This window comes from Melitaea cinxia, chromosome 29 (assembly GCF_905220565.1).
Source record: "Melitaea cinxia chromosome 29, ilMelCinx1.1, whole genome shotgun sequence".
Classification (NCBI taxonomy): domain Eukaryota; kingdom Metazoa; phylum Arthropoda; class Insecta; order Lepidoptera; family Nymphalidae; genus Melitaea; species Melitaea cinxia.
In genome coordinates this window covers 570,075-593,336 of record NC_059422.1, presented here as the reverse complement: position 1 = coordinate 593,336, position 23,262 = coordinate 570,075, and the positions used below count along the sequence as shown (strand labels likewise).

Genomic DNA, 23,262 nt, shown 5'->3' with positions numbered 1-23,262 from the left:
TTGGGACTTCCTAACGTGCTCCGGAGAACACTTTAAGCCATCAAATAGATATCTGATGGAATCGTTACACATAGTAGGGAATATATCTACAAAAGGCAGTAGAACAGCGTGGTAGATTTAGCTTTGATTATTCTATTTACTGAGGTAGGGCACAGCAGGAAATTTCCTGCTTAAAATACGGAGCAGCCCGACTGGGGTAGTACCTCGACCTTACAGAAGATGACAGCTAAATAATACTGTTTTCAAGCAGTATTGTGTTCCTGTTGGTGAGTAAGGTGACCAGAGCTCCCTGGGGAGATCGGTGATTTGGTCGGCAACGCGCTTGCAATGCTTCTGGTGTTGCAGGCGTCTATAAGCTACGGTAATCTCTTACCATCAGGCGAGCCGTACGCTTGTTTGCCGACCTAGTGATATAAAAAAAAATCGACGTGGAGAAAGAGCCCTATGCCCAGGAGTGGGGTGTTACAGGCTGTATCAAATAGAAGTATATAAAAGTGTGCGTATGTATGTAGACGGCCACAGACGGTCGCCGCTACGCCGTCCGCTGGTCGGGTGGCGGGCGCACTCGTGTATACAACGTGTCGGACCTCAACTGCATGGTGGACGACCTGCGCCCCTACACACACTACGAGTTCGCCGTCAAGCTCATCAAGGGTGAGTTACTCTTTTAGAGTGAAGGGGAGTTTACTCCTTAACGCAGACTTTTGAGTTTACTACTTTAGAAAATATAAGACAGTGGTGTAAAAATACGTGGGGACTGAACAGCAGTGACGATGAGAGTGATGGTTTACAGCTTTTTAGCAAGAAACAGATAAAATAGTATACCAGCATTTACGATATTGGCTCGGTAATTGCATTTCTGACCTTAAAAATACCCTTTGAATAAAAACGACCATCATTATTTAGAACCATGACAGTATGTTTTAAATAATTAAATACCACTTATTTAACTTCGCGTTTGAACCCACTTTATTTGAAATCCTGGGATTGCTTAGACGTAGATGTATTTCTAAACAAAACTAAAAATTGCAAAGGGAAAACTCATTTAGGACAATATTTGACTAACTTTTTGTCATGTGACAAATACCAACAATCTGTCCTGTAATGTGCCATCCATATTCCATTTTTGTGCATTTTTGTCCTCTAGGTGATCGTGAGTCAGCATGGTCGATGCTTGCATCAAACACGTCACTGGAGGCCGCCCCGGGCTCCGCCCCCCGAGACCTCCGGATCACAGCCGCGGCCCCTCCCGCAAGGGCAGTTGATTTGACCTGGAGTCCCCCAGCAAGACCTAATGGACAGTTGACTGGTAAATATCTGATCCCCTTATCTCTTTCTCTTCTTCAACTTTAATTGAAATTTAAGCGTCTTACTTTGTTGAATTTAGAGATCTTTAATGTTAATGACTTTGGTGGTGGAAATTGGTTTCAGTAATTTCATCTCGATAATAGATATGTTTTAGATACTTTTTTTGATTCTAAATGTTTGATATAAAATAGTTGAAAGAATGAAAGGCATCAAATTTTTTTCAAATCAGCAGATAAAATACTTGAAATTTTTTCTACTCAATTACTTTTAAGATTTGCTTGTATATTTTTCTCCTGCCTTTATTTATTTATTTATTTATTTACATAGGAAGCCAACGTAGTATACAGTGGTTTCTATCATAATTATATAGTTAAACAGAATATCTTACACTATACACCACACTTATAGGCTAACTCAGCATGCAATACACTTTAAACAGTTGCTTCGAAACTTATACTAACAATAAATATCTATCTTATGAAAAATTAACTCATCAATAAAAGTATAAAACCAACGATCAAAAAAAAAAAATTACAACAATTAAAACCCGTGCTAAAACAGTAAAAAATATTTAAAAGAAAAAAGTTAAAATATGTATAATGCCTTCAAATATAAACTAATCTTTTTGTCTTCTTTCTCTCTTCAAATTTAATTAAAATGATTGTACCCTAATGTTCCTATGCATATTTCGTTTAGCTCATCCCAAAGCTGATTGATTCCTGAACTTTACATTATTTTAATTGACTCTTTCTCTTGTTTATCATAGTGACCAGTGTGATTGATTGGATCTTGTTTCCTAAAATTTCTCGCTTTATGTAATGAAATTAATTTGATAGGGGGATGAAGCGATACAATTTGGTTTGACAGATAAGTACGAAAAATACATAGGACACTGTGTCAGAGGCTTGTCCACATACCCCTAAAAAATGGTGGTTTTAGACTAGATATTTTTTCAGTAAATTAAACGGAAACAATCATTGACAACATATTTGTAGTGCACCAAGTATTAAAGTACTCGACACGACACGATTCAGTCAGTGATATTTCTCTGCTCGCATAGGTCTCATTCTCCATCTAGGAGAAGGATCAGAGCTTATTCCATCACGCCACACTACTGTGGATGGACGTATCATAATTAACGAACGCTATCAGGCTATTTGACGCCGCGTTGGCGCAGAGGTCACAGCTATGGATATATGGATGGAGCCTGTTGCGCTGGCGGTTGCGGATTCGATCCCCGCACATGACAAACATTTGTATTGGCCATACAGGTGTTTGCCGTGGTCTGGGTGTTTGTGCAGTCCTAGTGGGTCTCCCCACCGTCCCTCGGAGAGCACATTAAGCCGTCGGTCCCGGTTGTTATCATGTACACCTGATAGCGATCGTTACTCATAGAAAATGTATCCGCCAACCCGCATTGGAGCAGCGTGGTAGATTATGCTCTGATCCTTCTCCTACATGGGGAAAGAGGCCTATGCCCAGTAGTGGGATATTACAGGCTGAAGCGATAACAGGCTATTTGATAACAACCGGGATCGAAAGTTAAACGTGCTCTCCGAGGCACGGTGGGGAGACCCACAAGGATAGAGTCACCCGAGGGTCGGGCCTCTCCGCAGGCTACATCGTGATGTACGCGGCCCAGCGCGCCACGGGCGCTGCGGAGGAGTGGACGGCGGTGGCGGTGGCGGGCGAGCGCGGCCGGGCCCGTGTGGAGCGCCTGCGCGCGCGCACCGCCTACTTGTTCAAGATCCAGGCGCGCAACAGCAAGGGGCTCGGGCCCTTCAGCGCGCCCGTCGCCTACACCACGGGCGCCGGTGACTGCCCACCCTCACATACTATTCATCATTACAGCCTATACAGTCCACTGCTGGACATAGGCCTCCACAAGTTTACGCCAAAAATAACGTGAACTCAAGTGTTTTGCCCATAGTCACCACGCTGGGCAGGCGGGTTGGTGACCGCAGTACTGGCTTTGTCGCACCGAAGACGCTGCTGCCCGTCTTCGGCCTGTGTATTTTAAAGCCAGCAGTTGGATGGTTATCCCGCCATCGGTCGGCTTTTTAAGTTCCAAGGTGGTTGTGGAACCTTGTTATCCCTCAGTCGCCTCTTACGACACCCACGGGAAGAGAGGGTGTGGCGAAATTCTGTAGTGCCGTAGCCACACAGCTATAATCAAACTTCTTTTTCGGATTTTATCGCGGCTTATTAAATTTTCAGATACCCGACGTTTCGGATACTTTACCGCGACCAAGGTCACGGAAGAACTCACTGTCGATAAAATCCGAAAAAGTTGTTTCGTTATAATGCGTGAAATTCGCGTAAAAATTAAAAAACAATATTTCACACACTGTTGGTTTTCTGAATAGTATTGCGTTGTCACTACCCCCAGAAGAGTTATTCCAAAGTTATCGTTTCATTTTGTCTGAACACAAATTAAGCCAAGTGTTGAAAGTCAATTTGGAAATCGTTTAAATACCCAAAGCTCACTTCTTTTAATAACTTAAAAGTTGTATTTGACCATATTTGTTTTATTCATATCTTGATTGATTTCATTGAGTTGTTCTGAAGTAGTATGTAATGAATGTCACACCTGAAAATCATTAATATAGCGAAAAATATGGTAATTATTTCTTCTCGAATAATTGCAGTGAAGATGTTAATGATATCTTAGAAAACTTTATTTCTATCTTGTACAAATACATTAAAAAGAAGTGGACCAAAGTGTGAACCCTGTGGGATACCTCAAATACCCGGGGTATTCTCAAATACTATTCAAATACAATAATACTAAGCTTAGTCCTGTAGTACAACAAAGTAACAGGAAAAATAAGATTATGAAATCAGAATAAGTATTATTTTAATTACGCCCTCAAATCGGAATGCCATAAAGAGTCGGTCTGATTAGTGTGACTTTCGACTAGCTATTGATCTTTTGTGCATTTTTATCTACACTTCCTACAAGAATTCTCGACGATTCTAAGTCGTGTAAAAGTGAAATATAACAATGGCTGTGCCCGTGGTAATGAGCGCTGTCGGCCAGAAGGCGGCGAGGGCGGCGGGCTGGCGAGCGCCACGTCCGCGTGGCTGTGGGCCAGCGCCGGCGGCGCCTGCGCCGTGCTGGCGCTGGCGGCGGCGCTGGCGCTGTCGCTGTGCTGCCGCAGGAACAGCGCGCCGCTGTCGCCCGACACCAGGTACGAGCGCCTGTCGCCTGTCGCCTGTCGCTGTGCTGCCGCAGGAACAGCGCGCCGCTGTCGCCCGACACCAGGTACGAGCGCCTGTCGCCTGTCGCCTGTCGCTGTGCTGCCGCAGGAACAGCGCGCCGCTGTCGCCCGACACCAGGTACGAGCGCCTGTCGCCTGTCGCCTGTCGCTGTGCTGCCGCAGGAACAGCGCGCCGCTGTCGCCCGACACCAGGTACGAGCGCCTGTCGCCTGTCGCCTGTCGCTGTGCTGCCGCAGGAACAGCGCGCCGCTGTCGCCCGACACCAGGTACGAGCGCCTGTCGCCTGTCGCCTGTCGCTGTGCTGCCGCAGGAACAGCGCGCCGCTGTCGCCCGACACCAGGTACGAGCGCCTGTCGCCTGTCGCTGTGCTGCCGCAGGAACAGCGCGCCGCTGTCGCCCGACACCAGGTACGAGCGCCTGTCGCCTGTCGCCTGTCGCTGTGCTGCCGCAGGAACAGCGCGCCGCTGTCGCCCGACACCAGGTACGAGCGCCTGTCGCCTGTCGCTGTGCTGCCGCAGGAACAGCGCGCCGCTGTCGCCCGACACCAGGTACGAGCGCCTGTCGCCTGTCGCTGTGCTGCCGCAGGAACAGCGCGCCGCTGTCGCCCGACACCAGGTACGAGCGCCTGTCGCCTGTCGCCTGTCGCTGTGCTGCCGCAGGAACAGCGCGCCGCTGTCGCCCGACACCAGGTACGAGCGCCTGTCGCCTGTCGCCTGTCGCTGTGCTGCCGCAGGAACAGCGCGCCGCTGTCGCCCGACACCAGGTACGAGCGCCTGTCGCCTGTCGCTGTGCTGCCGCAGGAACAGCGCGCCGCTGTCGCCCGACACCAGGTACGAGCGCCTGTCGCCTGTCGCTGTGCTGCCGCAGGAACAGCGCGCCGCTGTCGCCCGACACCAGGTACGAGCGCCTGTCGCCTGTCGCCTGTCGCTGTGCTGCCGCAGGAACAGCGCGCCGCTGTCGCCCGACACCAGGTACGAGCGCCTGTCGCCTGTCGCCTGTCGCTGTGCTGCCGCAGGAACAGCGCGCCGCTGTCGCCCGACACCAGGTACGAGCGCCTGTCGCCTGTCGCCTGTCGCTGTGCTGCCGCAGGAACAGCGCGCCGCTGTCGCCCGACACCAGGTACGAGCGCCTGTCGCCTGTCGCCTGTCGCTGTGCTGCCGCAGGAACAGCGCGCCGCTGTCGCCCGACACCAGGTACGAGCGCCTGTCGCCTGTCGCTGTGCTGCCGCAGGAACAGCGCGCCGCTGTCGCCCGACACCAGGTACGAGCGCCTGTCGCCTGTCGCTGTGCTGCCGCAGGAACAGCGCGCCGCTGTCGCCCGACACCAGGTACGAGCGCCTGTCGCCTGTCGCTGTGCTGCCGCAGGAACAGCGCGCCGCTGTCGCCCGACACCAGGTACGAGCGCCTGTCGCCTGTCGCCTGTCGCTGTGCTGCCGCAGGAACAGCGCGCCGCTGTCGCCCGACACCAGGTACGAGCGCCTGTCGCCTGTCGCTGTGCTGCCGCAGGAACAGCGCGCCGCTGTCGCCCGACACCAGGTACGAGCGCCTGTCGCCTGTCGCCTGTCGCTGTGCTGCCGCAGGAACAGCGCGCCGCTGTCGCCCGACACCAGGTACGAGCGCCTGTCGCCTGTCGCTGTGCTGCCGCAGGAACAGCGCGCCGCTGTCGCCCGACACCAGGTACGAGCGCCTGTCGCCTGTCGCTGTGCTGCCGCAGGAACAGCGCGCCGCTGTCGCCCGACACCAGGTACGAGCGCCTGTCGCCTGTCGCCTGTCGCTGTGCTGCCGCAGGAACAGCGCGCCGCTGTCGCCCGACACCAGGTACGAGCGCCTGTCGCCTGTCGCTGTGCTGCCGCAGGAACAGCGCGCCGCTGTCGCCCGACACCAGGTACGAGCGCCTGTCGCCTGTCGCCTGTCGCTGTGCTGCCGCAGGAACAGCGCGCCGCTGTCGCCCGACACCAGGTACGAGCGCCTGTCGCCTGTCGCCTGTCGCTGTGCTGCCGCAGGAACAGCGCGCCGCTGTCGCCCGACACCAGGTACGAGCGCCTGTCGCCTGTCGCCTGTCGCTGTGCTGCCGCAGGAACAGCGCGCCGCTGTCGCCCGACACCAGGTACGAGCGCCTGTCGCCTGTCGCTGTGCTGCCGCAGGAACAGCGCGCCGCTGTCGCCCGACACCAGGTACGAGCGCCTGTCGCCTGTCGCTGTGCTGCCGCAGGAACAGCGCGCCGCTGTCGCCCGACACCAGGTACGAGCGCCTGTCGCCTGTCGCCTGTCGCTGTGCTGCCGCAGGAACAGCGCGCCGCTGTCGCCCGACACCAGGTACGAGCGCCTGTCGCCTGTCGCTGTGCTGCCGCAGGAACAGCGCGCCGCTGTCGCCCGACACCAGGTACGAGCGCCTGTCGCCTGTCGCTGTGCTGCCGCAGGAACAGCGCGCCGCTGTCGCCCGACACCAGGTACGAGCGCCTGTCGCCTGTCGCTGTGCTGCCGCAGGAACAGCGCGCCGCTGTCGCCCGACACCAGGTACGAGCGCCTGTCGCCTGTCGCTGTGCTGCCGCAGGAACAGCGCGCCGCTGTCGCCCGACACCAGGTACGAGCGCCTGTCGCCTGTTGCTGTGCTGCCGCAGGAACAGCGCGCCGCTGTCGCCCGACACCAGGTACGAGCGCCTGTCGCCTGTCGCTGTGCTGCCGCAGGAACAGCGCGCCGCTGTCGCCCGACACCAGGTACGAGCGCCTGTCGCCTGTCGCTGTGCTGCCGCAGGAACAGCGCGCCGCTGTCGCCCGACACCAGGTACGAGCGCCTGTCGCCTGTCGCTGTGCTGCCGCAGGAACAGCGCGCCGCTGTCGCCCGACACCAGGTACGAGCGCCTGTCGCCTGTCGCTGTGCTGCCGCAGGAACAGCGCGCCGCTGTCGCCCGACACCAGGTACGAGCGCCTGTCGCCTGTCGCTGTGCTGCCGCAGGAACAGCGCGCCGCTGTCGCCCGACACCAGGTACGAGTGCCTGTCGCCTGTCGCTGTGCTGCCGCAGGAACAGCGCGCCGCTGTCGCCCGACACCAGGTACGAGCGCCTGTCGCCTGTCGCTGTGCTGCCGCAGGAACAGCGCGCCGCTGTCGCCCGACACCAGGTACGAGCGCCTGTCGCCTGTCGCCTGTCGCTGTGCTGCCGCAGGAACAGCGCGCCGCTGTCGCCCGACACCAGGTACGAGCGCCTGTCGCCTGTCGCCTGTCGCTGTGCTGCCGCAGGAACAGCGCGCCGCTGTCGCCCGACACCAGGTACGAGCGCCTGTCGCCTGTCGCTGTGCTGCCGCAGGAACAGCGCGCCGCTGTCGCCCGACACCAGGTACGAGCGCCTGTCGCCTGTCGCTGTGCTGCCGCAGGAACAGCGCGCCGCTGTCGCCCGACACCAGGTACGAGCGCCTGTCGCCTGTCGCTGTGCTGCCGCAGGAACAGCGCGCCGCTGTCGCCCGACACCAGGTACGAGCGCCTGTCGCCTGTCGCTGTGCTGCCGCAGGAACAGCGCGCCGCTGTCGCCCGACACCAGGTACGAGCGCCTGTCGCCTGTCGCCTGTCGCTGTGCTGCCGCAGGAACAGCGCGCCGCTGTCGCCCGACACCAGGTACGAGCGCCTGTCGCCTGTCGCCTGTCGCTGTGCTGCCGCAGGAACAGCGCGCCGCTGTCGCCCGACACCAGGTACGAGCGCCTGTCGCCTGTCGCTGTGCTGCCGCAGGAACAGCGCGCCGCTGTCGCCCGACACCAGGTACGAGCGCCTGTCGCCTGTCGCTGTGCTGCCGCAGGAACAGCGCGCCGCTGTCGCCCGACACCAGGTACGAGCGCCTGTCGCCTGTCGCTGTGCTGCCGCAGGAACAGCGCGCCGCTGTCGCCCGACACCAGGTACGAGCGCCTGTCGCCTGTCGCCTGTCGCTGTGCTGCCGCAGGAACAGCGCGCCGCTGTCGCCCGACACCAGGTACGAGCGCCTGTCGCCTGTCGCCTGTCGCTGTGCTGCCGCAGGAACAGCGCGCCGCTGTCGCCCGACACCAGGTACGAGCGCCTGTCGCCTGTCGCCTGTCGCTGTGCTGCCGCAGGAACAGCGCGCCGCTGTCGCCCGACACCAGGTACGAGCGCCTGTCGCCTGTCGCTGTGCTGCCGCAGGAACAGCGCGCCGCTGTCGCCCGACACCAGGTACGAGCGCCTGTCGCCTGTCGCTGTGCTGCCGCAGGAACAGCGCGCCGCTGTCGCCCGACACCAGGTACGAGCGCCTGTCGCCTGTCGCTGTGCTGCCGCAGGAACAGCGCGCCGCTGTCGCCCGACACCAGGTACGAGCGCCTGTCGCCTGTCGCTGTGCTGCCGCAGGAACAGCGCGCCGCTGTCGCCCGACACCAGGTACGAGCGCCTGTCGCCTGTCGCTGTGCTGCCGCAGGAACAGCGCGCCGCTGTCGCCCGACACCAGGTACGAGCGCCTGTCGCCTGTCGCCTGTCGCTGTGCTGCCGCAGGAACAGCGCGCCGCTGTCGCCCGACACCAGGTACGAGCGCCTGTCGCCTGTCGCTGTGCTGCCGCAGGAACAGCGCGCCGCTGTCGCCCGACACCAGGTACGAGCGCCTGTCGCCTGTCGCTGTGCTGCCGCAGGAACAGCGCGCCGCTGTCGCCCGACACCAGGTACGAGCGCCTGTCGCCTGTTGCTGTGCTGCCGCAGGAACAGCGCGCCGCTGTCGCCCGACACCAGGTACGAGCGCCTGTCGCCTGTCGCTGTGCTGCCGCAGGAACAGCGCGCCGCTGTCGCCCGACACCAGGTACGAGCGCCTGTCGCCTGTCGCTGTGCTGCCGCAGGAACAGCGCGCCGCTGTCGCCCGACACCAGGTACGAGCGCCTGTCGCCTGTCGCTGTGCTGCCGCAGGAACAGCGCGCCGCTGTCGCCCGACACCAGGTACGAGCGCCTGTCGCCTGTCGCTGTGCTGCCGCAGGAACAGCGCGCCGCTGTCGCCCGACACCAGGTACGAGTGCCTGTCGCCTGTCGCTGTGCTGCCGCAGGAACAGCGCGCCGCTGTCGCCCGACACCAGGTACGAGCGCCTGTCGCCTGTCGCTGTGCTGCCGCAGGAACAGCGCGCCGCTGTCGCCCGACACCAGGTACGAGCGCCTGTCGCCTGTCGCCTGTCGCTGTGCTGCCGCAGGAACAGCGCGCCGCTGTCGCCCGACACCAGGTACGAGCGCCTGTCGCCTGTCGCTGTGCTGCCGCAGGAACAGCGCGCCGCTGTCGCCCGACACCAGGTACGAGCGCCTGTCGCCTGTCGCCTGTCGCTGTGCTGCCGCAGGAACAGCGCGCCGCTGTCGCCCGACACCAGGTACGAGCGCCTGTCGCCTGTCGCCTGTCGCTGTGCTGCCGCAGGAACAGCGCGCCGCTGTCGCCCGACACCAGGTACGAGCGCCTGTCGCCTGTCGCTGTGCTGCCGCAGGAACAGCGCGCCGCTGTCGCCCGACACCAGGTACGAGCGCCTGTCGCCTGTCGCTGTGCTGCCGCAGGAACAGCGCGCCGCTGTCGCCCGACACCAGGTACGAGCGCCTGTCGCCTGTCGCCTGTCGCTGTGCTGCCGCAGGAACAGCGCGCCGCTGTCGCCCGACACCAGGTACGAGCGCCTGTCGCCTGTCGCCTGTCGCTGTGCTGCCGCAGGAACAGCGCGCCGCTGTCGCCCGACACCAGGTACGAGCGCCTGTCGCCTGTCGCTGTGCTGCCGCAGGAACAGCGCGCCGCTGTCGCCCGACACCAGGTACGAGCGCCTGTCGCCTGTCGCTGTGCTGCCGCAGGAACAGCGCGCCGCTGTCGCCCGACACCAGGTACGAGCGCCTGTCGCCTGTCGCTGTGCTGCCGCAGGAACAGCGCGCCGCTGTCGCCCGACACCAGGTACGAGCGCCTGTCGCCTGTCGCTGTGCTGCCGCAGGAACAGCGCGCCGCTGTCGCCCGACACCAGGTACGAGCGCCTGTCGCCTGTCGCTGTGCTGCCGCAGGAACAGCGCGCCGCTGTCGCCCGACACCAGGTACGAGCGCCTGTCGCCTGTCGCTGTGCTGCCGCAGGAACAGCGCGCCGCTGTCGCCCGACACCAGGTACGAGCGCCTGTCGCCTGTCGCCTGTCGCTGTGCTGCCGCAGGAACAGCGCGCCGCTGTCGCCCGACACCAGGTACGAGCGCCTGTCGCCTGTCGCCTGTCGCTGTGCTGCCGCAGGAACAGCGCGCCGCTGTCGCCCGACACCAGGTACGAGCGCCTGTCGCCTGTCGCTGTGCTGCCGCAGGAACAGCGCGCCGCTGTCGCCCGACACCAGGTACGAGCGCCTGTCGCCTGTCGCTGTGCTGCCGCAGGAACAGCGCGCCGCTGTCGCCCGACACCAGGTACGAGCGCCTGTCGCCTGTCGCTGTGCTGCCGCAGGAACAGCGCGCCGCTGTCGCCCGACACCAGGTACGAGCGCCTGTCGCCTGTCGCTGTGCTGCCGCAGGAACAGCGCGCCGCTGTCGCCCGACACCAGGTACGAGCGCCTGTCGCCTGTCGCCTGTCGCTGTGCTGCCGCAGGAACAGCGCGCCGCTGTCGCCCGACACCAGGTACGAGCGCCTGTCGCCTGTCGCCTGTCGCTGTGCTGCCGCAGGAACAGCGCGCCGCTGTCGCCCGACACCAGGTACGAGCGCCTGTCGCCTGTCGCTGTGCTGCCGCAGGAACAGCGCGCCGCTGTCGCCCGACACCAGGTACGAGCGCCTGTCGCCTGTCGCCTGTCGCTGTGCTGCCGCAGGAACAGCGCGCCGCTGTCGCCCGACACCAGGTACGAGCGCCTGTCGCCTGTCGCTGTGCTGCCGCAGGAACAGCGCGCCGCTGTCGCCCGACACCAGGTACGAGCGCCTGTCGCCTGTCGCTGTGCTGCCGCAGGAACAGCGCGCCGCTGTCGCCCGACACCAGGTACGAGCGCCTGTCGCCTGTCGCCTGTCGCTGTGCTGCCGCAGGAACAGCGCGCCGCTGTCGCCCGACACCAGGTACGAGCGCCTGTCGCCTGTCGCTGTGCTGCCGCAGGAACAGCGCGCCGCTGTCGCCCGACACCAGGTACGAGCGCCTGTCGCCTGTCGCCTGTCGCTGTGCTGCCGCAGGAACAGCGCGCCGCTGTCGCCCGACACCAGGTACGAGCGCCTGTCGCCTGTCGCCTGTCGCTGTGCTGCCGCAGGAACAGCGCGCCGCTGTCGCCCGACACCAGGTACGAGCGCTTGTCGCCTGTCGCTGTGCTGCCGCAGGAACAGCGCGCCGCTGTCGCCCGACACCAGGTACGAGCGCCTGTCGCCTGTCGCCTGTCGCTGTGCTGCCGCAGGAACAGCGCGCCGCTGTCGCCCGACACCAGGTACGAGCGCCTGTCGCCTGTCGCTGTGCTGCCGCAGGAACAGCGCGCCGCTGTCGCCCGACACCAGGTACGAGCGCCTGTCGCCTGTCGCCTGTCGCTGTGCTGCCGCAGGAACAGCGCGCCGCTGTCGCCCGACACCAGGTACGAGCGCCTGTCGCCTGTCGCTGTGCTGCCGCAGGAACAGCGCGCCGCTGTCGCCCGACACCAGGTACGAGCGCCTGTCGCCTGTCGCCTGTCGCTGTGCTGCCGCAGGAACAGCGCGCCGCTGTCGCCCGACACCAGGTACGAGCGCCTGTCGCCTGTCGCCTGTCGCTGTGCTGCCGCAGGAACAGCGCGCCGCTGTCGCCCGACACCAGGTACGAGCGCCTGTCGCCTGTCGCTGTGCTGCCGCAGGAACAGCGCGCCGCTGTCGCCCGACACCAGGTACGAGCGCCTGTCGCCTGTCGCTGTGCTGCCGCAGGAACAGCGCGCCGCTGTCGCCCGACACCAGGTACGAGCGCCTGTCGCCTGTCGCTGTGCTGCCGCAGGAACAGCGCGCCGCTGTCGCCCGACACCAGGTACGAGCGCCTGTCGCCTGTCGCCTGTCGCTGTGCTGCCGCAGGAACAGCGCGCCGCTGTCGCCCGACACCAGGTACGAGCGCCTGTCGCCTGTCGCTGTGCTGCCGCAGGAACAGCGCGCCGCTGTCGCCCGACACCAGGTACGAGCGCCTGTCGCCTGTCGCCCGCTACCTGTAAACAATTATAATAACTACAATTAAATAAAAGCCTCACACTCGACTGCATTCACCGGGAATCGTCGTGTCGTAAATTTGGAAATACACAATAGACAAGCACAAAACGCCTAGGCCACAGAAAACACTTGTATACAAATGTTTGTTATGTGCGGGGATCGAACTGGTGTTAAAGTAAAACCAGCTACATTCAAAATATTTGTTACAAGGTTATAAATAAATCTTGTTATAACATGATATCCAATAGACGTCCAAAACATAGATTAAAAAAGTTCCAAACCCACAGATAACATATATATAAAACACCTAATAGCTGTCACCAGTCACCTGTCACCCGTCACCTCTCGTGACCTCTGACTCTAGTGAGCTTCAACGCTTAAAACATAGCATTTTAATGTAGCTACTAACACCGGTATTTACAGTCGTATAGTCCGCAAGACCCCATTGCAATAAACTATTCAAATACTCCCGTAACGTAGAACTATAAATCAACAATAATCTGCTAATTTTAGTAAGTATTTGTCATGATATATTTCCAGTACATACCAAAAGGCGTCTGCGTCGGCGGCCATCAAGCCTCCGGACCTGTGGATCCACCACGACCAGATGGAGCTCAAGCACATGGACAAGAGCTTGCACAGCTCTGCCAGTAAGAGTACGACTTTCTATCTCATTTATCTCTGTCACTCTCTTCCTAACCTTCTACTTTCGCGTTCGTCTTCTATTATTGCTGCTATTGACTGTAATTGCAGAAATTTGTAACTTCTTATCACAGTTATACTTTCTAAATCCATTTTGGAAATTATTAACGTACGGTTTTGGTCCTTCGAGCCAGATTTTAGTTAATTGATTAAAGTTATACTTAGCTTATCTTTTCGTCCTACAAAATAAAAACGAATTTTGTACCACCTGTAAGCTCTCTTTTATGGATTATGGGTACACATGTACGTTTTCTTTTTGCTGCCCTAATTTGAAAACGAAACACACCCGCCCAGTACCAGCTAAGCCATCTAAAATCCTTAACTCAGTAATATCTCACCACACCTTCAACCTAACATCCAGCACATGCCCACAGTATCGGCCGGCAGTGTGGAGGGCAGTGCGCTGGTGTCTTCGACCCTAACACTGGCGAGGGCGCCGCCCGCCCTAGCGGACTACGAGCCGGCTCGACACGCCCCACCCGCCTCACTTGCCAGTCTCGACAGACGCTACGTGCCCACTTATGTCGGTGAGGGGATACACACACACACACACACACACTCATACATTACCCATATCATGTAATTAGCTAAAGGGCAGTAATACCGAAATCTGAAGAAATTGAGTTCCAAAGTTTTTGTTTTGTTTGAACCTAATCAATGCTATTATAACATTGTAATCGCCATAATATAGTTATTTTAATCATATGTTTTAAGAATGATAAAATAAATGCCATGGCGCCAAAATTTTAGAAAAGTTTTGAAAAACAACCAAGGCAGGGCTCAGCAGGAAATGACCTGCTCAAAATATGGAGCAGCCTGACTGGGGTAGTACTTCGACCTTACAGAAGAGCACAGCTAAATAATACTGTTTTCAAGCAGTGTTTTGTTCCTGTTGGTGAGTAAGGTGACCAGAGCTCCTGAGGGTTGGCAATGCAATTACCGTCAGGTGAGCCGTACGCTTGTTTGCCGACCTAGTTGTATAAAAAAAAAGAAAAACAGAGTCTGGCTGTTATACGGCAGCATACTTGGACATACATCTAAATTACTCATTGGACGCTACATGTCCTACATACTGTTTGTTGTACACAAACAAGAAGACTTGCGAATTTTAACTTTTATTCATTTATATTATACACTCATTATTTTCTAGTAACATGTAAATGACCAGTTATTAAATAATTACAAATGTTATAAAAATATCATTCAAACATAAAGACCAATTAATCTACATAACATATAACAGTTTTTTTCTATTTAAGTTAGTTTCAACTTGTTTTAATTTGTTATTTTTCTTTTTGTTATTTTATTTTGATAGCACGTGATAAATAATCTCATCCATTCATAAAGTTTAAGACTGTTTATATTTTATTGTCACGCATTACTCGTCGAATAAAAACGAGCTTTAGACTACAAGACTGAAGTAAAACTTTTTTAGCACCATCTAACTTATATCTCCCTCTCACCTCCCGTTCGCCTCGCCCGACCACGCCTTTCGTAACGCTCTCGTCACGAATTCACCAACTCACTCCCCAAGTCAAGCGTGTTAAAGGAGGTTTATTTCAAAAATAAAAATTAGCTCTGACAGTCGGCTGTTGCTTACCTTAGGAACAGACGACCGTGTGTGCACGTGTCACAGATATGTATGTACCCTCACGTACGAGCAGTTGTCGATCCCATTCGATACGTTCACTCGTTCATTCCGTTCCCCGCTCCCCGCTAGAGTCCCGCCGGTCGCCGTCGGTGGCGGGCAGCAGCGACGACACCGCGGTGTTGCGGGCCTCGCCCTACCGCTGCGATTATCGATGCGACCCGCTGCCTTGTCTAGGTCTTTTTTGTTTTATTTTTTTGTTATTTGTTATTGCTATTATAATTTTTTTGTTATATTTTGACTAGCCCGTTGGCGCAGTTTGTAGTGAACCCGCTTTCTATTTCAAGGGTTGTGGGTTCGATTCCCGTATTATTTATATGTATGCCATATGTATTATTTCTATGTATGATTATCGAAAAAAATATCTAGCTATAACAGTCGGCTGTTACCTATAACACAAGCATTAAGTTGCTTACTTTAGGAACAGGTTATTTTTGTTATTGCACGTTTTTACCTTTTATATGTTTTATGCGGTTACATTCCAGCGTAAAAAGAGTGTAAATTTTAATTTTATTTTTATTGTAATGATTTTTTGTAGTGATTTTTTTTTTTTATTTTTTTTTCTAAGTTAATTTCAACGAAACTTTTTACTTATGTGAAATTAGTTTATGAATTATTTTTGAGTTTATATTGTTGATAATTTTTTTCGTAATTTTTATTCAATAAAGGTTTTTATTCAATCGTACTTTTGTGCTATTTTTACAGTTTTATATTTGTTTCTACATGATTTCAAAGAAGAGGTCGAAATATTCCCATAACAGGATAAAATGATCTTACAGTACAATATTTATAAAATGTAATTTCGTTGTAGTAAAATCTCTTAAATTAACTTTTTCTTTGTTTGAAAGTGTAATGACATTTTCAGCGATGACAGGAGTGGGCGTGGGCGTGGGGGTAGGCGTGGGATGCACGGGGACTTGTGAAAGACGGAGACACTTACCAGATCAGGTAAGTCAGTATAATAACAGAATATATTCCTGCTTAGGTTTTTGTTTTACAATGCTGTCAAACTGAGTTAGTACTTAGTCTAGCAAGTATACAGGGATAATAATATATCAAATTTACTTTACTAAAAAACCAAATCCTTGCAAGCTTTATATCAAATTTTCGTAAATTTTGTTATGGCTTATCAAAATGTAGATATAATTTTTACATAATAGTTATGTTTACAGAGTACTCCACTACTGTCAGGCGTGGCTCCTTTGGGTTCTCCGCAGGCGTCGCTGGGGTCTCTCCAGCACCACCCCTCCCACCCTCCGCCTGCGTCATGTGAGTACTACAAAAATTATAAAAAGTATATAAACATTCACAAACTTACCGGCTCTCAGGGTCAGAATTTAAATATAAGATAAAATTGCAAACCGTTTATGTAAACTAAAAAACTAAAAGGACCTAGAATTAATCCTTGTAGAACTCCCATTTTGTTATTAATATCAAAATAAAGATAGTAACGCCACCTGTATATTGTATAGTCACAATTGTAAACTATATATCGCTCGCTCATTCTCACCGAAAGCGTTGTTTAATTAACACATTTTGAGCCTAGATCTAGAAGACTTTGATCCATTTATTGATACGGGTTTAAATCTATTAGTAAGATATGAAGCAAAGAGATTAAGAGCTTTTCCATTAACACCGTAAAACTCAAGTTTACTTAATTGAATCCCGTGATCGTCCTCATCAAAAGACTTTGATAGTTTACAGAATAAAAATAGCATTTTTTGTCCTACCCCGAGCGTTAGCATTTAGAGCGATAATATCTGTTAGTGGAATAAAGTTAGCTGAAATAAGACATATGATTGTTAGTCTAACAGCTAAATACAGTGGATCCCACGCCTGCTCTTAACATCTTGAGTAAAGCCCTTGCCAGCGACACGTCGCGCTTGCAGATGGTTCTTTTTAGGTATTACTTCAGAATGGTCTTCGTCGAGGCACCCAGCGCTCGCTAAAGAACCTGCTGATTCTCGTCGTCACCGCTGTTAGTGTAGGAGACACATGTGTTAGTGTGTCTTGTCACCGCATGAGACACGCTGTCGTGAATTCGTAGCCTCTCGGTCTTTGTCTCGACGATGAAGACGTCGCCGTAGGTTTGCCCTTGTGATTCGTGAATGGTCATGGTGCGCGATCCTTCGCTAGTGCCGTATCCCTGGTCTGTTAGGGTTTTTTTCTCTTCCTGCGTATAAACCAAGTATAGGGTGTCTCGCTGAACTTTTGGTATTTCCGCGCCAGTGTGTCCATATATTCTGAGGAAGTTGATAGTGAGATTAGACTATGCTTACTCTGATATGTGCTGGACAACTCATCTGAGAAGTTGGTTATCAGATACGGTCTACAGTACCTCATTTCGAACAGATTTTTCCTGTCTATACAAGGCAACCGGTTGATATCTACGATGAGAACAACTTTGTTTGCCCCTGCAAGCCGTATCGCCATCACTATGGCTCCAAAATGATTCATGAGGGATTCATAACGGCTACATTTCTTGCCCTCTTTAAACCCATTTACTAAAGTGGAAGCCATAGTGCGCATCTTAGACCTGGTTTTGACGCCAAAGTGGTGGGCTAGTTTCTCCAAGATCTTTGGCAGATTCGACCGTCGTGGTAAATACTATTTCTACGTTCTCATCGAAGTTCTCAACTATGTGTGTCGTCTTTCCGCCCTTAGGTATCCCATTTTTCCACGTCAGCTTTGGCAACTACCAGCCCATGATGTCTGCATCGACATTAGGATCCCCTGAAATAGATTTTGCCATCTCAAGCACCCTGTCATCCAGCATTACTCTCGTACACTTGGCAATCACCAAAACCGGGTCTTTCACAAAATTGTCGGTAACGTGTCTTCTCGCCCCGCAGCCTCAACCGTGCCCACAAAAGCGCCTGTGCCGCTATATGCTGCCATATATTTTCCTAACATATGTTCTTTGATAATAATCTGGGCCGTATCGTTATTATATATGGCTACTTCCGCCTTATTGAGCAGCACCCATAAGTAGCTTTTCGCTGCCTTGCTGTTAGATCTGCAGAATCTTTTTGCAAGTGACCAAGTTTATTTCTCGACTAGCTTTTACTATGGCAAGGAATTCAACCAATGCATTTACAGCATGGTCTAACGGGCTCGAGGCTGGTCTCAGCTTGAGTGAAATCACTTTCCTATCGGCCCTAGTTCGAGGAATTTTCGGCTTAACTGGATTTCCTGGATGGTTTACCCTTAGGTTAGGTTGTGCTGTGTGGCTACGGTACTAAAGAATTTAGCCACCCCCTCTCATCCCGTGGGTGTCGTAAGAGGCGACTAAGGGATAACAAGGTTCCACAACCACCTTGGAACTTAAGAAGCCGACCGATGGCGGGATAACCATCCAACTGCTGGCTTTGAAATACACAGGCCGAAGACGGGCAGCAGCGTCTTCGGTGCGACAAAGCCAGTACTGCGGCCACCAACCCGCCTGCCCAGCGTGGTGACTATGGGCAAAACACATGAGCTCACGTTATTTTTGGCGTAAACTTGTGGAGGCCTATGTCCAGCAGTGGACTGTATAGGCTGTAATGTGTGTTACCCTTAGGAATTCCTTCACACCCGTAGTCTGTTGGTCCGTCGATGTTGAAGGTCTTTATCGGAGAGTCAGATCTATGGATAGAATTTTGCAATGCCACTAAATGAGTATCTGGAACTATTGATTACGGAAGTGGTGGCGTCTGATCTCTGTGCCGCTTTTTTAGGTTGTAGGCGCTCGGATTCACTCAGTGACGGCTCACTAGAACCTGACATTACAGTTGGGGGATGATGGTTTAACCTCCACTTTTAGAAAGTTTAGGTCTTCCCTCTGTCTTCGTATACTATGACCTCATAGTAATTTGCTATGTCCCCTTTAATAGAGCCGATTCTCATGGCGTCCTTACTAATTTTTCGCGAGCTACGAGATGGTGAGTCACCGATAGGCTTCTCAATAGGTCGAACAAAGATCTTGAATCGCTCAAGATGTTAATCAATGCCCAATTTGACCGCTCAGCCTTTCTGACTGAAAAACAGTTTTGTGAGGTTCAAGTATAAAAATGGCATACCCAGACTCGCTATCCCTCACCCACCATGTTGGGCTGCTCCTACCCTCCTCCCTTCTATCTTACTGTCGTCTATGAATATTAGGGGACCGAATAGTTAGTGGTCTTTAAGGGTTTGGTGATCCAGGCTCTCCAAGTACTCGTAATCGGTTGTTATGAGTAGGGATGGGTGGAGATTTTGTAAGCATCCCACCCTGCGCTCTATTTTTTCGTGGTCGAATGAAGTCCAGATAGATTTAGCCAAGAAGAATATGCAAAAACCCCGCAGTTACTCTTTTAAAATTTATCATTTTCCAAATTTTTAAGTCTTGCGTTAATACAAAAAATCGCTTCGCTTCAGCCTGTAATATCCCACTACTGGGCATAGGCCTCATTCCCCATGTAGAAGAAGGATCAGAGCTTAATCCACCACGCTGCTCCAATGCGGGTTGGCGGGATATATTCCCTACTATGAGTAACGATCGCTATCAGGTGTACATGATAACAACCGGGACCGACGGCTTACCGTGCTCTCCGAGGCACGGTGGGGAGACCTACAAGGACTGCACAAACACCCAGACCACGGCAAACTCCTGTATGGCCAATACAAATCTTTTTCATGTGCGGGGATCGAACCCGCAATCGACAGCGCAACCGGCACAATCCATGGCTGTGACCGTTGCGCTAACGCGGCGTCATTAATATACATATAAGTGGAAAAATGTTGGCTTGCGAAAAATAAAAAAAAATCTCGTATATAAATTTAGACAAGGTAGAGCAGAGCGCCGCCCCCGCGCCGTGCCCGCTGGGCAGCGCGTGCTCCGCGGCGGGCGACGTGTACGCCAGCGCCGCCAGCGCGCGCGAGCGCGGCCACTACGTCGCCTACGAGCCCCTGGGGCACTACACGCAGTGAGTGTCGTGTGCGGAAACATGTTGCAGCGGCGTGCCGGTGACGTTGGAGGATGAATCCTGCTCCGCGGCGGGCGACGTGCACGCCAGCGCGGCCACTACGTCGCCTACGAATCCTGCCCAAAGTTTGGAGTGGCAGGACTGGAGAAGTGCCTCGGCTCTATTGAAGATCACAGACAATATCGCTCTCAAGCAGTGTCGTGTTCCCGTGATGAGTGAGATGGCCAAAGCAATATTTACTCATTGGTCCGGAACGTTTCGAATTCTTATTTCTTCTAATTACAAAAAAAAATGTGGAGGATGGGTACTGGAATCGAGCTTTGAAAGTGCTCCCATTTTTCTCTAAAGGCTGGCAATGCAACCGCAGTCTCTCTAATTTTGCAGATGTCCATGGGAGAGGTTTTCCATTTAACATATTAAGATGGTACTGTCCGCTTTCTACCCTTATTTTGATACCAAAAATATCTAGTAGAACTTTTTCTAGTATAACCTTTCGTCCCAAAAATATCTTGTTTTATTAATTAGGAGGAAGTTTAATGGATGTTTTAGATAAATTAAAATAAATTACTATTTTCGCTAACTTAAAATTAGTATAATTAATATATAACTTATATATTATAACATGATATAAATAAAAATAAATGTTCTGATATTTGTTTGTAATGCACCTAATGTTAAAATGTTAACAATGTAATGTTTCTCCCGTACCCACAGTCGCGACTCCCTCAGCAGTGATGGTGTAGGGGGGGTTGGAGTGGGGGGTCAGGTCCCCAGTGGAGCGGGCTCACTACAGCGACGCGCGGGCTGCGGTCCTCTACACAGCTTCACTCTACCAGACACCGCGTCTGACCACTCTACACCTTCGCATTCTAAGGGTAAGTGACGTTAAAGTTAAATAGATTTTACTCCAAATTTTTTTAATACTTTATGGGCCATGGGGGCCTTATGTAAAAAATCGATTTTCAGGGAGTAAACTCCCAAATATCAAATAATATTTTAAATTACACAAATTTAGATAATATACGCCATAGATGGCGTTATTTGGTTTGTTTATTTACCATTTGCTATAGTATTAATCTTTTTCTTAGACTAGTAAGCCTTTTTTGTGACTGTCTTAATAAATTAAGACAGTCGATCTGAAGGAGTAAACTCTTGTCATGCTGACACACACACACACTTTTTTTTTCTTACAAAACTGCTGATATTCTTCAAAATAACATTCAGTTAGAATGTATCAAAATTATCTTTTTATTATTATTAGATTATAGACGCCTGCAACACCAGAAGCATCGCAAGCGCGTTGCCGACCCAATCCCCAATCCCCCCAGGAGCTCCGGTGGTGACCAGAGCTCCTGGGGGGATTAAGGTGTAACTCACCAACAGGAACACAATACTGTTTGAAAAAAGTATTATTTAGCTGTGATCTTCTTTAAGGTCGAGGTACTACCCCAGTCGGGCTGCTCCATATTTTGAGCAGGGGATTCCTGCTGTGCCCTACCTCAGTTTTTCTTTTTCTACTTTTCAGCGGGTAGCGTGAGGGAGACGTCTCCTTACAAGAAGAGCGCGAGTTCATCGCCCGGACACATTCCTAATCGACTTCAGCTGGGTAAGTTATATTAACCACCGAAACTAAATTCCTATATTTGTAAAACTTATTGGCTTGTGCTTATAAAATGGGCTACGTTGGGTCTACTTCTAGCATATGTTAAAAATCGATGTGGTTTTCTAAGGCTGTATATTTAAACATTTGAGCACAATAAATAAAGTAGCAAAAAGTAATTTACAAATAAAGTTACATTGAACACGTCCGCTCTCCACGAAGTCACATTCAGTTAATATTTGTTACTGATATTTGGGTTATAATCGTGTAATTTTCCCAGGTGGCAGCGTATCTCATCGGCCCGAAGAACTCGAACCCCTGACCCCCTCGCGCTCAACTGAACGCCTGCACCGCGAAATGCAAAACCTCGAGGGTCTCATGAAGGATCTGTCGGCAATAACTCAGAACCAGTTCCACTGCTAGCGATCCGAGTCGTCGGACACGTGTCGCATCGACGTTTGACACGTGACCGACACGTGGCCGACACGTGGCCGACACGGGTCGATGCGTAACCGACACGTGACCGACACTAGTCGGGAAGTGATTAACGTGTAACATTGGCTAACAAATGAATGACACTGGCCGACAAATGTCTGACCCTGGCCGACAAGTTACCGACAAGTGACCGACACTGGCCGACACATATCTGGTATAGACATGTAACTCAAAATAACGAACACTTATCAATACGTAACTTAATGTAACAAAATGTGCGCGATACTGGTAAACACGTGATAATTTGGATTACTCGTGTCCGTATCGTATACGTCTGGCCGACATTGTCCGACACTTGACGTTAAAACCACGATTTGACAACGCATATAGTCGGTCAATATTAAGTGCGTTTTGTGAGACTATTTTCAGGATTTTTAATGTATCTAACGTCGTATTTCAACGTAATGTTTTAGAAAATTTTGAAACGAATTATTAATTATAAAATATGTTATAATTGTGATAATTTTTCATCAATAATTTTCAATAATAATATTGTTATAAAAATACCGATAATTTCGAAAAATTGGCGAATTAATATTTGCGTAATATGCCTCTTTTATTGATATATTTATAACGTTTACCGATCAAAAATTTTGTATTCAAATTTTTTGTAATTCACATTCTCAAAAAAAAAAAATCAAGAATTTATAGTAATATAAGACTTATTTTCGCCTAATATTCTATCTTGTAGAAATTTCTATTTAGATTTTAAATTTTTATATAATTTTTTTAGTGATGTAAAATTTAAAAAAAAATTAAATTGGCCTATTTTTAAATAAATTAATACAAAAGTAGGATTTTTTTATATGTTTAAAATGGTATACTTTTGTGAACTTTAACGTATTTCCAAATTGACACACAATCTTGAATGTTAATCCAATTTACCGTTTGTGAAGATTTGAAGACCTTTATATTTTTTTTAATACTATTTAAATGTCCATGCATCAGAAATTTAATAGAGATCAAATCATTTCTCTCAAAAAATATATAAATTTTCAGTTTTTTATTTTAAGTTTATTAAAACGCGTTCAACGCTATTTTTTTAATTTATAACAAATAATATCAAAGTAAGGAAACGAAAATTTGTATAAAATTTTATTTTAACTTGTCCTATATATGGCCGTCAATTTAACGTCGAAAATCGCCTATTTGAAGTTTTTTTTCTTCTATTTATTAATTAATAATAATTGTAATATAGGTTTGTATGTATATTATTTTGTGTAAAGCTAGTCCTGTAGATCGGTTTGGGTGAACCT

General features: G+C 51.6%; 1 protein-coding gene across 1 annotated transcript in view; it reads left to right on the top strand.

Annotated features, from left to right (window-relative positions):
* The window catches only part of LOC123667685 (neogenin), a 52,749-nt gene extending 30,815 nt beyond the window's left edge, over positions 1-21,934 (top strand). The window contains exons 19-31 of the mRNA XM_045601526.1: positions 513-654; positions 1,148-1,309; positions 2,925-3,122; positions 4,349-4,499; positions 13,159-13,274; positions 13,695-13,847; positions 15,041-15,124; positions 15,834-15,916; positions 16,141-16,232; positions 19,786-19,911; positions 20,626-20,790; positions 21,444-21,517; positions 21,792-21,934. Coding sequence (XP_045457482.1) covers positions 513-654; positions 1,148-1,309; positions 2,925-3,122; positions 4,349-4,499; positions 13,159-13,274; positions 13,695-13,847; positions 15,041-15,124; positions 15,834-15,916; positions 16,141-16,232; positions 19,786-19,911; positions 20,626-20,790; positions 21,444-21,517; positions 21,792-21,934 — 1,689 coding nt within the window. The remainder of the gene's footprint in view (positions 1-512; positions 655-1,147; positions 1,310-2,924; positions 3,123-4,348; positions 4,500-13,158; positions 13,275-13,694; positions 13,848-15,040; positions 15,125-15,833; positions 15,917-16,140; positions 16,233-19,785; positions 19,912-20,625; positions 20,791-21,443; positions 21,518-21,791) is intronic.
* The last annotated feature ends 1,328 nt before the right edge of the window (positions 21,935-23,262 follow it).